The sequence below is a fragment of the Chrysochloris asiatica genome, unplaced genomic scaffold, assembly GCF_000296735.1.
Source record: "Chrysochloris asiatica unplaced genomic scaffold, ChrAsi1.0 scaffold00215, whole genome shotgun sequence".
NCBI lineage: Eukaryota > Metazoa > Chordata > Mammalia > Afrosoricida > Chrysochloridae > Chrysochloris > Chrysochloris asiatica.
Genome location: NW_006408733.1, coordinates 2,579,593 through 2,596,179, shown reverse-complemented (window position 1 = coordinate 2,596,179; position 16,587 = coordinate 2,579,593). Strand labels below are relative to the sequence as shown.

Genomic DNA, 16,587 nt, shown 5'->3' with positions numbered 1-16,587 from the left:
CTGATTCTTCCTTCCATCTCATCTATTCTACTCCTCTGCCCTTTCAGAGTGTTTTCTATTTTTGCCATTTTGTTTTTGATTGTTTGTACCTTTCTGTAGGCTTTGCATTGTTTCCAGGTAGATGTGATCAGGAAATGGGCTTCCCTTTTCACTCTTCTTCCTGAGAAGTTTCAAGATACCACTGTTGGTCATTTTGATGTAACTTAGGATTTAATTTTCAGCCTATTTCTTCTTTTGTCTGCTTGTCCCGCTCCACAATCTCCGTTCAGGCCTTTTATCTAGTTGGAAACAGTTCAGGGCCAGCTGTGGCCGTTTGGTTTTCATTGGAAACTGTCTCTTTAAATTTTGAGGCGATCTGTGTGCATGCGTAGTAGTACCCTCCAAGGGTGGGGCTGGGGTGCCCAGTAGCTCAAGCACCCCTATAGTCACCAGAATGGAGGTGCACAGACAGTAAGGGACCAACGAACAGCTACTAAAAGAAAAGAATGTCCATACCTTTATCTCAGCGGTTCTGCCAGGCGTCTGTGGCCGCTCCGATCCTTCCACTACGTGGTTTCACCCAAGATGGTGGCTCCTGTAGCAGCCGAGCATCCCAGATTAGAAAGCAATAGATTTCTTGCTTCTGCCGCAAATTCCCCCAGCTGTGAGCCTTCCAACCTTCTAAATATTCCTTTATATGTGGTTCAGAGTTCTGGGACCATCCCCTGAACCTGCTTGGTCGGGTATTCTGTGTTGTTGTTGGCGGAGCTCTTTACTACATGTCCACTGATCCTCCACCTTGTTTGTTCTCTCTGTGTGTTTTGTTTTTAAAGCTAAAGTGGATAGAGAGAAATACTGTTAACTGATGGTATATGGAGGAGAGTATAATCATTGTAATAAAATAAGGTGCATGATTTGTTGAATGTAAAACTGATGATCTGCCCTGTAAACTTTCACTCAATCCACAATAAAAATCTTTTTAAAAAAGAAAGAAAAAAATCAAACCCAAACTAAACAAAACCAATACATGAACCCAACCACTTCAGGCCCCTGATTAAATTTTCTCAACAGCTCACTATTGAATTTAGCATAAAATAAGTCCCTTTTTGCTCACCAGTAAGGTTGTGTATTAGCTGATCTGTCTGCTTCTTCCACCTCATAGCCTCCCATTCCTCTTGCCATTTCACACATCCCTTTTCCTATCCTTCACGACAATCAGACCCAGTTCTCTGTTCCCAGAATACAAGTTTGTTCTCTCCTCAGGCCTCTGCCTAGAGTTTCCTGTAGATGGCTGGCTCCTTTTGTTTAATTGTTTATTGTCTGTCTCCCCTCCCTGGAATATATGCTGCCTGAGAGCAAGTACTAGGTCTATCTTTTTTGCCACCATTACACCTGCATCTAGTAGAGTCCCTGACTCATAGTATGTCCCAAATAAAAAGGCTCAAATTTTCAAGAATAGAGGTCAAGGCTCAAAGTGAAAAAAACAAAAAACAATTAGAACTTTTAACTAATCTCATTAAGGGATATCAAAACTTTATGTTAGGACTAACATTTTCCTTGGTCCAAGTAGGTGTCAATGTCAAAAATTCAAACCTACTGTAATAATGTCAATAACCTGGTTATGATGTTATACTATAGTTTTGTAAGATGTTATAATTAAAGGATACCAGATACACAGACTCTCTTTATATTATTTCTTATAACTGCATGTGAAACTATAATTATCTCAAAATACAAAGTTAGGTATAAAAAAGCCCAAATCTAATGGTAAGAGAATTTAGTACTCATTCAGCTTGCTTGTGTAGTACCACTCCAAAATGTATTCCTCCATGGAATGTTCCCTGGTGAGAAATACTCTCTGATGGTGATTTAAGATTACAAAGGAAATCTCCATTTCTGGTAGGTAATCTATTTTTTGGAGCTCAGAACATCCTGACTACACTCTTAAGCACACACAGCACCTGGCCCATAGTGAGTGATCAATAAATATTTGTCCCATTAGCTAATTATTTCTGAGAAAGCCAAAATGACATCTGGGCACAGGCTGTGAACTGTAATACACCACCTGTCATAGCATTCCAGTGAGGAAAGACACCCATATCTAAGACAACCCAGCAAATAACTCTATCCACTATTCACAAATCATTTCTTCTTAAATAGTATGTAAACAAACCTTCAGTTGAACCTTATCCACACATGTTTAATTACTAATTATTTGGTACAAACTGCACTACAGTTTGTTCCCAAATTAAAATGCACTTGAGTTTCTGCAAACTGAGCACAAGGAACCACACTTACTATGTTGTAGTTAAGTGCCATTGAGCACCCACTATGTGCAATGTTAAATTATACCTGTAAGTTGGTATGTCATACCAATAAAGATTAGCTTTATAAACATGGTGATAATAAAAGACAAAAATAAAGAAAACTAAAAAGGAAAATGCATCCTACTTATGTCAGAACCTACTTAGACCAGAGTTGTCAAAAGGGAAACCAGGAATTATTTGGTGACTGAGGGGGCCCTGGAGTTCTGGTGTGGAACTGTGAGCTAATGTATCAGACTACAAAGTCATTTGAACTGTAAGGTTGTTGGTTCAAACTTACCAGCTTCTCCTTGGAAACCCTATACAGGGTTTCCTATGGGTAGGAATCGACACAACAGCACTTAATAACAAGGGGGCCCTAGAGGACTAGAGCATGAATCACAAGATTGGTGGTTGGAGCCTACCGGCTGCTCCACAGGAAAAAGATGAGGCTTTCAGTTCCCACAAAGATTTACAGTCTTGGAAACCCTCTACAGGGTTGTTATGAGTCAGAATCAATTAGACAGCACTTAACAACAACAACAATGTGTACCTAGAAAGGTAGGGCAGAGAAATACTCTGTGGAACTACCTATAGGATCTTGTTACTTAAATGGAAACTGAAGTAATCCCGGTCTTATTAAGAAATCAAAGCCTTTTTCAAAAACTGCTGAGAAAATGTGTGACTGGAGAAGACCAGCTGCATCAGGAAGAAATAAACAACATGAAGACACTCTAGTCATCAATTCTAGCAAAGAATGAAGTGTTTGTATTTCCTAGTTATGTTTAGTTTTTCCTTCTTTTTGTAGAATAATTCATGGGTAAAGTAGCATATTTTCTTACTGTCTTCAGTCCAATCTATGTATTTAAGAAATGCTTTGTAGAACTGACATCCTCTAAAACAATGAAACAGTCAAATTTCACTTAATTTATTAGTTTATCTACTACAATCTCTCCAAAGCAACAAATGAAAACTGACTACTTAAAATTGTATAAACCAACTAAAAATGTATATAAGCCAAGTTCTTCTGAGCATTTTTATCACTTTATAGAACCATTAATACTTCTTCCTCTACCACATAAGTCAGCAATGATTTTTTTCCACAGACTTTCTGAACTGAGCTCTAAGCCAAGTCCAATGACTATTGCCCTTGAAGTAGATTAGTAAAATACAAAGTGCCCAACTTAACACAAGAGCTGATTTCAAAGGATAAAGAGCAGAAAATTCAGAGCTGAGTATAAAACCAGCTCCTGATACGCCCCATTGTTCCCTGGCATTCTCTGGCACTCATCATGTTAGGTGGCCTCATATCTCATCTGGACTAAATACCAAAGTTGAATGCATCTATTTAAGGCAGATGTAGCTTCATCCTTAAATTTCCAGATTTAAATCACTCTTATTCTTTCTCCTTTATTTTCTAAAGTAGCCGCTTTTCTAAGAGTAACAGAGTGGGGTAGGAGTAGACTAATATACTCACCTCAGTTGGATGTAAGAGAATCCTTGGTATTTAAATTTAGCAGTAACTTAGTCCCTAACATCAACACTGGAAATGTGGTGGCCCTGGAAGATAAGCACTGGGCTCTGAACCACAGTTGGAGCCCACTAGCCACTCCATGGGCAAAAGATGAAGCTGTCTGCTCCCACAAAAATTTACAGCCTAGGAAGCCCTATACAGTGTTGCTGAGTTGGAACCGCACTGAACAAAAATAATATCAACACTGTGCTATGAATAAAAGATAGACTAACAAATAAAGCCCTAGAAAATAAGGGAGTGGAGTGGGGATGCCAAACATTTCTATTATAGTTCTTTAAACTACCCTCACTCAATTGGGTCATTAAAACACTATTGAACCAATTGTGGTATCAAAACACCATATAAAGATGGGCAAAGGACTTGAATAACCATTCCCTCAAAGATATGTAAATGGCCAACAAGCAAATGAAAGGATATATAACATCACTAGACAGGAAAAAATGATGAAAACCACACTGGGATACCACTTCTAAGATGACTGTGGACTCCTGGTGTGGCACTGTGGGATCAATACTGGACTGTGAACCACAAGGTCTGCATTCAAACTCACCAGCTGCTCCTCAGAAATCACTGTAACCAACTCAGTGACACTTAATGAGGATGGCTATCCACTGCCTATCCATTGGACACACCGTAGTGGCTTGTCTGCTGCTATGATGAAGGAAGCTAGGCACTGGTACTCACTGGAATTCTTTAAGTGAATACCTATTTCATGTGGTCCATTTGAAAACAACCATATTTAAAGGGGGCTCATTTTCACCACCATGACTCAAGCCTTTTTGTGTTCCAGATATTTTTTACTCTTAAGAATGACAGGAAATGATACAAAACCCTTGAACCACATTAATCTTAGACTTTCAGCTTCATTTACAAGAGAGTTATGATCCCTTCAAGTTACCCAGGAAGGTAGCAGGGTTACTTGGAATGTAGGTCACTTAGAACTGTTCCTTTTACCTCAGTCTCATTTCAAAGTACTGCTTTTGAAGAAAAGATCATGAGCAGATAACAGAGCGTTTTGCAAGTATGTCTATGTGTATCTGTAATGTGTGCATGAGATAGCATCAGGAAAATACCATTTACAAGAACAAAAAGTACTTCCTATAGCTAGGAATTACTTTTGGTTTGAACTGAAATAGCAAATCAAATCGCTCATCGGTCCTAACTATGCTCCCAGGATTCTCAGGGTAGGAGATCTATTGAAAATTCATACAAAAGCCCACCTACCCAAACAAGGCCTGCTCAGTAAGTCACCCAAATACTGCTAGTTTGCTGAAGTGGGAACAGTCCTAAAGCCACCTGAAACTTAGGATGCCTGTGATCATATACTAGGGGCTGGAATAAAAAGGGTACGGGGTTGATAAAGGTGTGCCCCTAGACTCCTTCTGTCTATCAAGTGACAAGTGTCACTTCAGTTTATACTGTCCAACAGGGGAAAGTGTGAAAAGAAAACACAGGGTAGGAAGGGAAGGGGAGCTAACAACAAAAAAGGAGGGGCACCTCTTGGCATCCTTCCATAGGGCCAGGTGTTTTGAATATATAAAGGAGGAAGTACATTTAAAATTTTTTGAATACTTCATTTTCCTGGAAAAATCTACAAGGCAATCTCCTTTCAATAAATGGGACAAATCTTACATTGTGTGAATCATTTATATAAACCAGCTTATATGTAGAATTAGTCTTCTGATTATCAATCACATTAAGAACAGAAATGGATTATGTTGTGTACTTAGTCCTATTGAATCTCACTTCATTAGGGATTCGATAGAGTAGTTCCCTTTTACTCTATAGAGGTCAAAAACTATGCAAAGGTCAGTTTTAAATATATACTTTCTCTCTTCCAGCTGACCCTTTTTAAAAGGTCAGTATAAAATTGATACTTAATAAAACACATTCACAGAGGACTTGTGCCACAGACAAGAATTTATTCTTCTTCCATTGCATAAGAGCACAGCATTCTGAGTTGTCTACTTAGAGCTGAAATGCCATCCAAGTCATACGCTAATTATGGTTTTTTTTATATCAAAAACAAGATCTCTATAAAAAGAAAAAAATTCATTAAAGGCAGGGAAAAAGCCTTTTACAGCTCTCCTAAATAATGGCATTTCAGTTAAATTTGGAAATAAAAGAAGGCTCAGTAAGAAGAATTGAAACTATCTGTTATAATGTTCCACACCACGGAGTCTGCCTTAAACAACATTACAGTGCATTTTATTTAGAGGTTTGATACATGAAGCTTCTTCTGAAGGGACAGATCAGCGCAGCCTTTGCCTAGCTCACACAGGTTCAGGATTTTCGTCTGGAGGAGCATATGTTAGCGGCAGGTGCACTTAGTGGCTATCATGTCTTCGTATTCTTTATAAGCAATTGAACCATCAGGCTCTATGGTCAAAACACTCAAGGGGCTGTATTTGGCAGGTACACATGATGGCCATGGTACTGAGGAGTCCAGCTTCTCGTGGATGATGTTCTGCACCATGGTGTGAACTGGGGAGCCATAGCGATGCCCAACTGCCCTTGGACAGTCTCCTTTACAGTAGCGGGGGTTGTATCTGTGTGGGGCCACAATCCAGTTGTCCCACTTCAGCTGACTAAAGCTAAGCCGAAAGTCATGGAGCTCACACTCGTTTTGGGGAAACAGGAATTGTTTAAAGTATTCACTCAGATTGAAGGAAGCTGGAACCAGGGGCTCTTTCAGTTTAGAGTAGACAGTTTCCTGCCCTCTCCGGTGACGGGCCGTTCTTACACACTCAGCAGCCTCTTCCCCCACGGGCTGTGCAGCCAGGCGTCTCTGGTCAGGACTTTGTAAAGGGCTTCTTTTATAGTGGAGAGAAACCCACCTATGATAAGCCTGAGCACTTGTGTCATTCAGGTACAAGAGCAGCGACGGGGGTACCAGAAGAGACCTGTTAAAGGGGCTGTTCTGTGTGGAAAGATGCTGCAGCTGGTCTTTCTCACATACAAAATTCACAGACAGGTGGATATTTCGTCTGTGGGAGGCCACTAGAGGCTGAAGGAGAGTGGTCACATCGATCTCGATCCACTTGCGTTTCTTTCTAAATTCAAGCTGTGAGCTCAAGGTAAGTGAGTAGGGAGCTCTGGAAGGCTTTGGTTCCGTGACCACCAAGTTGCACACACATTTCACAACAGAGGGAAAAGAACCAGAGCTGTTGAATGTGTATAGCAAGACCGACTTGAGTAAGTGTTCCAGAGCAGTAACACTATCCAGGTTAAACAGCAGCTCCGCGGACAGCAGGATTCCTGAGAAGAAAAACAATCCATCAATGGGGTTTGAATACAAATCCAACATAATAGGAAAGTCAAAACAAAGAATTCCTACTTCTTAATATGTTTCCTTTCCTCCCCCGACCCCCCTTCACTTCAAGCCTCAAAAAAAGTGGGGAAGTTACACAGAGAATGAAAGTAATTGGTGTTATTGTTGTTGTTAAGTGTTGCGGTTCTGACTCATAGTGACCATGTATATGGTTTATGAGGAGCGGCTGGTGAGTTTGAACTGCTAACCTTGCAGTTGAAACTAACCTTGATGTCGTGCTTATCCTATGGTGCCACAACTGTAGTATTTTATCACCAGAAAGGATAGTTTTGGTGGTGCATTTAAAAAGCATAGAATCACTCGATTCTGAGGTTTCAGAGTCTTAATAACTTGCTCTAAACATACAGGAAGCCAAGAAGGAAAGTATCTTCCTCTGGGAATCTCTAGAGAGAAAAGCACTTAACAGGCTTGTTAAGAAGGCATTCTAAGCTCTAGTGGACAAAGCCAATAAAAGAATGCGTAATTGTCTAAGTTAATTTAGAACACTTGAAATTGAACCCAAAGGGAGGCTCTTAAAACCACCACTAACACAGTAAGATACCATGGAAGTCTTTAAACAGCCACAATTGACCTGCTGGGTTATAACAAATCCTTTTCGTGTGTGGGGACCGTCCAGCATGTGGGCTATAGTCTGTTATGTGACGTCTAGTCTGTTCTTTGGAAACCCTATACAGGGTTACTATGAGTCAAAATCAACTCGACAGCACTTAATAACAACAGTCTGTTCTGACCCATAGTAACACTATATAAGGTCTCCGAGGAGCAGCTGGTGGGTTTGAGTCACCGACATTGAGGTTCAAATTGACCTTGTGGTCCAGCACATACAAGGCCCATGGAATCATTTGGTCTGGCACTGCTATGGCAACCACTTCTTCAGCCCTCACATTAGCGGTGAGCTACTTAAATATTTGACCAAATATAGCAGGCTAGTTTTTAAGTTGAGAATTTCGTATGGCTGCAGTGGTGCAATATATTTAGCAGAAAAAAGGTTCCCCACCCCGGCTTTCAGGGTTGCCATGGATCAGAGCCAACTCCACCATACACCACCACCACTACCAGCCCTACTTCAAAAGCTAGTGAACTTAGAGAACCCCCCCAACACACACAGACACACACACACACACACACACATCAAGCTACTGAGTTAAATTGCTAACTAACAGGTCGCTCTTATAAGGACCTACTGTTCCAAATGCTAAAATGGGAATTTAAGCTATTCTCTCACAGGAAACAGAAAATAAAAGGAAATTTAGGCAAAAATTTCAGGCCAGCAGCTTGTTACAGTAGAGAGAACAAGCAATTGCAAGTCAGAAGACCTAGTTCCCAGTCTTGATTTTGTGATCTTGAATAAGACCTGACCTCTCAGGCTACACTTTCTTTAGCCTTTAGATAGCCATTCAGTCTGCTAACTCTAAAAGTCTAGTATTTTGTCCTACCTGAACCCGTCCTCATTGGCATTTGTTGTTGTTGTTACCTGCCATCGAGTTGATTCCGACACATAGAGACCCTGTATAGGGTTTCTGAGGAGCAGCTGGTAGGTTTGAACTGCTGACTTTGCAGTTCACAGTCCAGTATTGATCCTACAGCGTCACTTATAGGCATTAAAGAAGGAACAATTAGATCCAAGTACTAGATTTGTTTGAATTTAGATACTGGGCATCAATAAAATAGAATGCAATTCACAGAACAAGGCCCAACTCTTCTTTGTAATTGAAATGCTGACGTTTTCTAACATCCCTCTACCCCGCTAAGCAATCTGCTCCTACACACCTGTCACCTGGATCCCAGGAGTTTGCTTGTGCTGGGCCCAGGGTGTGAAGAGCCGAACAGTATTGTAGAGATGACTTCTGTTGGATTTAGGGATTCCTTCCTTGGTGGCATAAGCCTTATAGAGCCTCTTCATGTAGCGCAAAGCTCTGGAGTCAGGCTGCAGCCTAGGAGCTCCACCTCGCTCATCAGATAGAATCTTGAAGAGAGGGGGAAGGAGGCCAGATCTGTCTCTCCCATCCAGAGGCTGCAGCAAGGACCAAGGCTCAGCCTCAGGTTCCAACTCAGCATTGGCTGCAATCTGAGCTTCTCCCTTAGAAGCCTGAGAGCCAAAGCTAATAGAAAAACCCAGCCAGGCAAAGCAGCAAAACCAAAGGGAGAAGAATCTGCTGGAAAAGGCCATGGCTTGGAAGAAGTAGCAAGGAACACATTTCCCCCTACCCGTCTTCTTCCTTAAGGCCAGGAAGAGCCTGGCTTTGTCTCTTAAATGAAGTTTACGTGTGTGGGTAGACTAGGGTTTGCTCCGTAATCAAACCTCAAGGATGCCTAACTGAAGATAATTTTATCAGCTCTATATCAAACAGCTGATAACACCCAATGCAGACAATCTCTCCTCATTAAATACAGATTCATTTGGTTATTTGGCTTTCTCTCTTTGGCTTGCTCCTGCCAGTAATGAAAATCCTGTTACACTGTACTAATGGACTAGCTGTGTAGCTAAAGGAGCCCTTGGGGGAGTGTAGTGGGTTTCCATGGGGCTGCTAATTGTAACTTCCGAGGGAGAAAGACGAGGCTGTCTGCTCCTCTAAAGATGGGCAGTCATGGAAACCCTAGGGAGCAGTTCTATTCTGTTCTATAGAGTTTCTGTCACTATGAGTTGGAACTGACTAGGTGGCAGTGGGGTTTTGGTATATAGCTGAAACGCTAAGAAAAACTGAAAAATAATCTTCAAAAGTTAAACCTCTCTTTTTTTAAATTGAATTATTGTTAAATGCCGTAGAGTCTGATCTGACTCATAGCAACCCTGTATAGAGTTTCAAAGGAGCAGCTGGTAAGTTTGAACCAAGTGAAACTAGGATTTTAAAAATATTCCTTAGGTGTTTGCTGAAACTTTCAGAGCATATTGAAAATTATTTAAGATGACACTCTGACTTATTGATACGCAACTTACTGTGTTCGGTTTACACCACTTCCATGTGCTTACACTAAAGAGCTCTGGTAGCGTAGTGGTTACGAATTGGGCTGCGAACCTTAAGATCAGCAGTTCGAAACTACCAGCTGCTCCGCGGGAGACAGATGAGGCTTTCTGCTCCCATAAAGATTTACAGCCTCGGAAACCTGTACAGGGTCGCTATGGGTCGGAACCGACTACACGGCACTTAACAACAACTACAGCAATAAGTACAGGAGACTTTGGTATGGCGCTGGAGGATCAGCATTAGACAGCAAACCACAAGATCATCAGTTCAAACCCACCAGCCGCCCTCAGAAACTTTATTTAGTGTTGTCATGAGTCCTGGTGTGGCACTGCAGGATAATGCACTGGACTGCAAGGTCAGTTTGAATCGCAAGTTCGGCGGTTCAAACTCACGGGTCGCTCCTCGGAAGCCCTACACAGGGTTGCTATGACTCAGAACCGATTTAACAGTACTTATCAGTGAATAAGGAGGATCGTAGAAGAATTGATGCCTTTGAGTTGTGGTGTTGGAGGAGAATACTGAAAGTGCCATGGACTGCCAAAAGAACCAATAAATCTGTTTTGGAAGAAGTGCAGCCAGAGTGCTCCTTGGAGGCCAGGATGGCTAAACTTCGTCTCTCCTACTTTGGACATATTGTCCGGAGGAAACAATCACTGTAGAAGGATGTCATGCTGGGTAGGGTGGAGGGTCAGAGAAAAAGAGGAAGACCCCCAACGAGATGGATCAGCCAGGTGGCATCACTGATGGACTCAGGTGTGGCAGCGGTAGTGAGGTTGGCCCAGGATCGAACATTGTTTCGTTCTGCTGTGCATAGGGTCGCTATGAGTCGGTTCCGACTCGATGGCACCTGACAACAACAACAACAATAACATCAGCAGTTCGAAACTACCAGCCGTTCCGCGGGAGAAAGATGAGGCTTTCTACTCCCATAAGGATTTACACCCTCGGAAACCCTGTACAGGGTCGCTATGGGTCGGAACCGACTCGATGGCACTTAACAACAACAACACAATAAGTACGGGGATCATGGTGGCTCTGTAGGATAAGCACTGGACTGTGGTATGCAGTTCAAGCCCACTAGCTGCTTCGCAGGAGAAAGATGAGACCTTCTGCTCCTGCAAAGATTTCCAGCCTCAGAAATCTTATACAGAGTTGTTATGAGTCAGAACCAACTTGACGGCACTTAACAACTATATTAAAAGTAATTATTTACTGGATGTTGATTTGGAGGGTGAGAATTGACATAGAAATTCCAGACAGCAAAGTAACCATTAGGTTGTTCAGACCTCCCAGATGGCTTAGTACAAAAGGTGTATTGATACTCCAACTATACAATAAGTCCATGGGGTATGATTGTCAGATTGATGGACAACTCATACGTGCCCTTCAATGTTACATAGATTTGTTCTCATTCTGAAATGACTAAATCAACCCCGATTGCAAAAAAATCATCACAATCACCTTCACTTGCTGCACATGCAGACTTTAAATCATTGAAAAGTCTTCGGAAACCCACTGCAATAGAGTGAGTCTATTGCAATTCATAGCAACTCATAGGGTTTTCAAAACTGTAAATCTTTAAAGGAGCAGAAAGCCTTATGTTTCTCCCACTGAGCGGCTGGTGGGTTTGAACTGCCAAGCTTATGGTTAGTAGTCCAGTGCCTAACCTAGGATTAAAACATTAAGTCCCCATTTTAACATTTGGAAGAGTAGGTCCTTACAAAAGCTACCAGGGCTCCTTCCTTCTCACTAAAATGAGACTGCATATGTATGCAGCTGTTCAGCCATAACTACAAATCTGAATGACATACTTGCAATGATCTCATTTGTAACCGAAGCAATGCCTGTGCTTGCAATATGTTTAACAAGTAGGACATTGCCTTTAACACTGACATTTTTACACACAATATCTTGATATCCTTATGTCTTTTGGTCTGCATATTTTGGTTGAAAGGTTTAGAGATGTTTGCAGGTGCTAGAAAACAAATGATTTTTGTGGGTATTTTCATCCTAAGTATTTATGCTCTTGTCTTGGTACCAGGTCAGGGACTACATTTTTTAGAAAAATGAGGCATAAGTGAGCCGTGAAAATACCAAAAGCAGGGGCTATCCAGTGCCACCCAGAAGGAGACTCTTTGATGAAAGAAAGTCAATCCATCATCATAAAATCAGATACTAAACCAGTTTGTGCCGTATCGAGACCTGTAAAATTGAAGTTATGTTGGTAAAATATAAGCCTCCTTTTAGGATGGTCTGTGGCTGGTAAACCCAAACTACGGAATGTGAGTTTCCTGTTGTAGGCCAGCAATTGCACTAACAAGACACTGACACTGGGAATCAAGTAAAAAAAAGTCATTGGACAACAGCGTCCGATGAACACACAGCACCGCACACACACACACACTTCCTCCCCTCGCGCCCTGGCCCGTGGAATAGACAACTGACTTCACCAACAAGCCCGCACCTCCCAAGTCACAGCCGCGGGGGAGGAAGCGCGCCGCGGCCTTCAGTGGAAACAGCCGCTGATCAATTACTTGGCAATTATCTCAGGACTCCTGTAGAATTTGAGAAAACGTTTTTATTTTATCTTGTGAAAAATCTACCCTCTGCAGTTGATTCTAGGGCAGAGGTTACTAAAAGAAGCCCTAGATCCGTGTCGCTGATGGTCTGGAAACAACTGAGCCCTTTTAGCGATCGGCCAAAATCGTATGAATCTCGAATTCTGCTCTGTGCAGTGGCACCTGCTCAAGTCTCAGGTGCCCTCTCCAGAGTTGTGAGGCCTCATGGGCCGTAAGTTCCGGGTCAGAATGACCCTAGAAGTTGGCGGGTCCCTTTCCCTTCAGCAGTTTGTCCCTCTCGGCACCCGGTCACTCCACAGAAAGGAAGCGGCCTAAGGAGGGTGTAAACGTCTCCGAGGCTTCACCTAACATTACCGTAGTGACATCCTCCATTAACATCCCCCCTCCGGCTCAGGCCCCGCCCCTCCATTAAGGCACTTATCTCGATAAAGGTGAGCAACAGCGCCTCCCCCTCGAGATGGCAGGAACGTGGTATTTCCCGGAAGTGACTTCACAGGTGCCCGGAGAGACTTCCGAGCCTACCGGAAGTGACGGGCGGACACCGGTGGACCGTGCGACTGTGGAGGGCGAGGTGACCCTGGTGCGGGAATAGGCCCTGGCTGCGCTGTGTTGGTGGGAGCGCACAGCTCCGGGGCGGGCCGCGACTGCGGGTGGGGAGCAACGTGTGGGTTGGGAAGGATGAGGAGCGACCGGGCGCTGGGGAGGGCATCTCGGGTTAGGGACCTAGCTCGGTCTGAGGGATGTCTCGGTTTTGGACCGAGCACCTGTTCGCCCTCGGCACTGCAGGCGCAGCGGCAACGATGGGCCGCGAGTTTGGGAACCTAACGCGGATGCGGCATGTGATCACCTACGGCTTGTCGCCCTTCGAACAGCGCGCCTTCCCGAACTACTTCAGCAAGGGCATCCCCAACGTGCTGCGCCGCATCCAGGCGTCCGTCCTGCGCGTGGTGCCCCGTGAGTGCCATGGGCCGGGCGGGGGGCGACGGCGGGACCCCTGCGCCGCGGGGCGGGCACTGTCACTGCTGCCCCCACATTTCGTTAAATATTCGCGACGCCTTTCGAGCTCCTCTGTCCTCTGGCCCAAGGGCACATATGTGACTTCAACGCTCTACCTGGAGTCATTTTGATTCATTTCTTTGCTAGTCAGTGATGCAATGTTTTGTGTTAAACGTGCAGCTTGAGATTGTGATTGTCGAACAACATTGCGGATATACGAGAAACCACGACGATGATGAATCTTATGTCAGGGGCCTGTTTCAGTTTCGAAAAACAAAACAGAAAAAAGTGTAGCTTCTGGCTAAAGGAACACATTTCCGTAGGCAGACCCCCTCTTTCTTGGGTCACCTTTAAAATAAGTGTGTAACGTTGCCTTTCTTGATCATCTGGTTTAAAATTGGTTTCTTAAAAACTAGAGTCAGAAAAGAGCTGAGACTAAGATCTATATCCTCTATGTGCTCACTGTTTACTCTCATTTTTTATTTTTAAAGCATTTGTAGTGTTTTACCTTGTCTACACTTGGGGGAACGAGGAGTTTGAGAAGTCCAAGAGGAAGAATCCAGCCACCTATGAAAATGACAAGTGAGCAGCAACTCACCTGGATGGTTCCCTGTCTCTGAAAGACCCTTCTCTGGGAGAGGAGTTTATCACAGTGTCTTGACGACACAATAAATGTCTGAAATAGGCTACTTTTCTGTGATGTGTTTTTTGTGAGCAGAGTGCTTGGTGTGATTGCTCAGACTCAAATTCAGGAAGCTCCACTCCCTAGCATGAGCTCTGACCATTTTGGCTACTTATGGGGCTGGTGTGACACTGCTGGATAAGCACTGGACTGCTAAACATAATGCCAATGGTTCAAACCCACCAGCAGCTCCTTTGTGCAGGGTCGCTATGAGTCAGAACTGACTCGACATGTCACTTAACAACGTGGGATTGATTAGGAACTGGGGTTTACTTCTGTTCCCAAGTCTATAAGAAAATGCCTGTCTCTGTCTTGCAACAGACCAGTTACAGGTGGCGTGGACTATGGGAAGTACTGGTTTTTGGCCTGCTGTCCAATATTGTGCGTATGTCATGTACTCTTCTGTATCCTTTATGTGAATTAAGTTTAAATCCCACAACCACCTTTTCAGTAATTACCATTATGATACTTGTTTTGCAGATGAAAAAACAGACAGAGGTGAAGTAGCCTAGAAATTATATAGTTAGTGGATTCTTGAACCAGAGTTTGTGCTCTTAAACACTATACTTTGTTACCTTTTCCCTCAAAACCGGTATTAGCTTGAGCACAAATCAAGTATGAAAAGAGATGAAGTAATCCCTTGGCCTCTACTTGGGAGCCAAGAATTAAAAACAAAAAAAACTCCATGGCACTGTAGGATAAGCACTGAACCTGTTAACCGCAAGGTTGGCAGTTAAAACTCACCAGCCACTCTTTGAAAATGCTTTACAGGGTCGCTATGAGTCAAAACCAACTCTACAGCACTTAGCAACAGCCTTACATAGAAAAAATTTTCTAACCCCTGCTCTAGAACCTTTGTAGTATCTTTCTTAGTATGTAAGGTACCCTCTTCCCTTGGTAAGGAGATGGTAAGGGTACTGGTTGGTGGACGTTTTTATTTTGGTCCTCTGCTCTGTTTCTAGAGACTGGTTCCCTTCTAAGGATACTTTCAGCCGACCTAGAGTAGCACCTTTCAGAGTTTGGCTCAAGCTCTATCTTTCCCTATTGTGATAACTGTTGCTTTTTAAGAACCCAAATGAAAATACCTTGAGACAAAAAAATAAATATAAAACATGTGTTGTCTATAAAATGTGTTGTGAGGCATAATTAGGGGGAAAGCCTGAGCAGACGTATGCCTGTACCCTTTCTTACTGTAACAGGTAAGTGAATCCTGGTACGATGCTGTAGAATAAGCGGTGGTCTGCTAACCACAAGGCCAGAAACCTTTATATAGGAATCAATTCAAAGGCACTTAAACAACCACCTCTGCTCTGGAGCCTTCTATTTCTCACTCATAAGATAGATGTGATACACAGCCACAGGGTGTGGTAATGATAAATTGATAGTTACTGAGCATGCTGGTGCAGGCTGAACAGAAGAGCTAGTGGATAAAACCTTCCTTACCAAACATGCCCAGTTTTCTTTGCTTTTGTGCAGATTTATTTCTGCAGCTTGATGCCTGATCTGCAGCGTAATTTGGGTCAAGGACTTCTTTGAGAATCTAGCAGCTTTGGAGGTGAAGAAGAGAGAACTCAATTGAGCACAGGTCAAGGGAGAGGACTACTTCTTGGAGATCTTTAATATCTTCCTCATTGTCTTTTCCCTGATTTTAGCCCCAAGCTTCCTAGAGGAGCTCACCCTTTCCCATTTTTCCATAGAATTTATTGTCCCCTAGTTCATTGACTTCTCTGGAGGTGCTGCCATCAGCCATGGATGGGACAGGCATTTTAATATAACCAGAGTCCGTATAATTTTTTATTCGTGTGTGTGTGTGTGTAGTTGTGTGCCATAGAGTCAGTTCTGACCCACAGTGATCCTATGTAGAATTTGTGAGGAGCAGTTGATGAGCTTAAACTGCTGACCTTGCCATTCAAACCTACTCTGCAGTCAATGCATTAATCCACAGTGCCATACCAGGAGATGCCACCTTAAAATAATCCAATTTACCCTTTTTCAGACTAGGTCAAGCTCAGCATGGTCTTAACCCTTGGGTCCCAGGAGCACATCCTACTTTCATCTGGCTGAGCTGAATATGGCTACATTGGTTAAAGACTGCTTTAGACCTATCACTTAGCACGGGGCTTCCCTCTCAGCTGGGGGACATGGACCTCACCTGTGTAGCAGGCACTGAGGTGGTAGGGGTGTGGGATGTGGTGAGCTGTCACAGCTTAGTGACCT

At 43.1% G+C, this 16,587-nt stretch overlaps 2 protein-coding genes across 2 annotated transcripts; one reads left to right on the top strand and one right to left on the bottom strand.

The window, feature by feature from the left end:
- Positions 1-6,127: 6,127 nt before the first annotated feature.
- Positions 6,128-9,317, bottom strand: GDF9 (growth differentiation factor 9). Its single transcript, XM_006872916.1, has 2 exons — positions 8,918-9,317; positions 6,128-7,074 (listed from the first exon to the last, which is right to left on the bottom strand). Exons 1-2 carry the CDS (start codon positions 9,315-9,317, stop codon positions 6,128-6,130), a joined length of 1,347 nt encoding a protein of 448 aa, XP_006872978.1.
- Positions 9,318-13,492: 4,175 nt separating this feature from the next.
- Positions 13,493-14,274, top strand: LOC102817335 (cytochrome b-c1 complex subunit 8-like). The gene is made up of 2 exons (XM_006872915.1): positions 13,493-13,646; positions 14,180-14,274. The coding sequence occupies exons 1-2, from the start codon at positions 13,493-13,495 to the stop codon at positions 14,272-14,274; spliced, it is 249 nt and encodes an 82-aa protein (XP_006872977.1).
- The last annotated feature ends 2,313 nt before the right edge of the window (positions 14,275-16,587 follow it).

Excerpts from the sequence above, each read along its gene's own strand:
- GDF9 (XM_006872916.1), bottom strand. The coding sequence starts at position 9,317 with ATGGCCTTTTCCAGCAGATTCTTCTCCCTTTGGTTTTGCTGCTTTGCC. Across the intron at positions 7,075-8,917 it reads TCCTGGGATCCAGGTGACAG|GAATCCTGCTGTCCGCGGAG; the intron begins GTGTGTAGGAGC and ends TTTTCTTCTCAG.
- LOC102817335 (XM_006872915.1), top strand. The coding sequence starts at position 13,493 with ATGGGCCGCGAGTTTGGGAACCTAACGCGGATGCGGCATGTGATCACC. Across the intron at positions 13,647-14,179 it reads CGTCCTGCGCGTGGTGCCCC|CATTTGTAGTGTTTTACCTT; the intron begins GTGAGTGCCATG and ends TTATTTTTAAAG.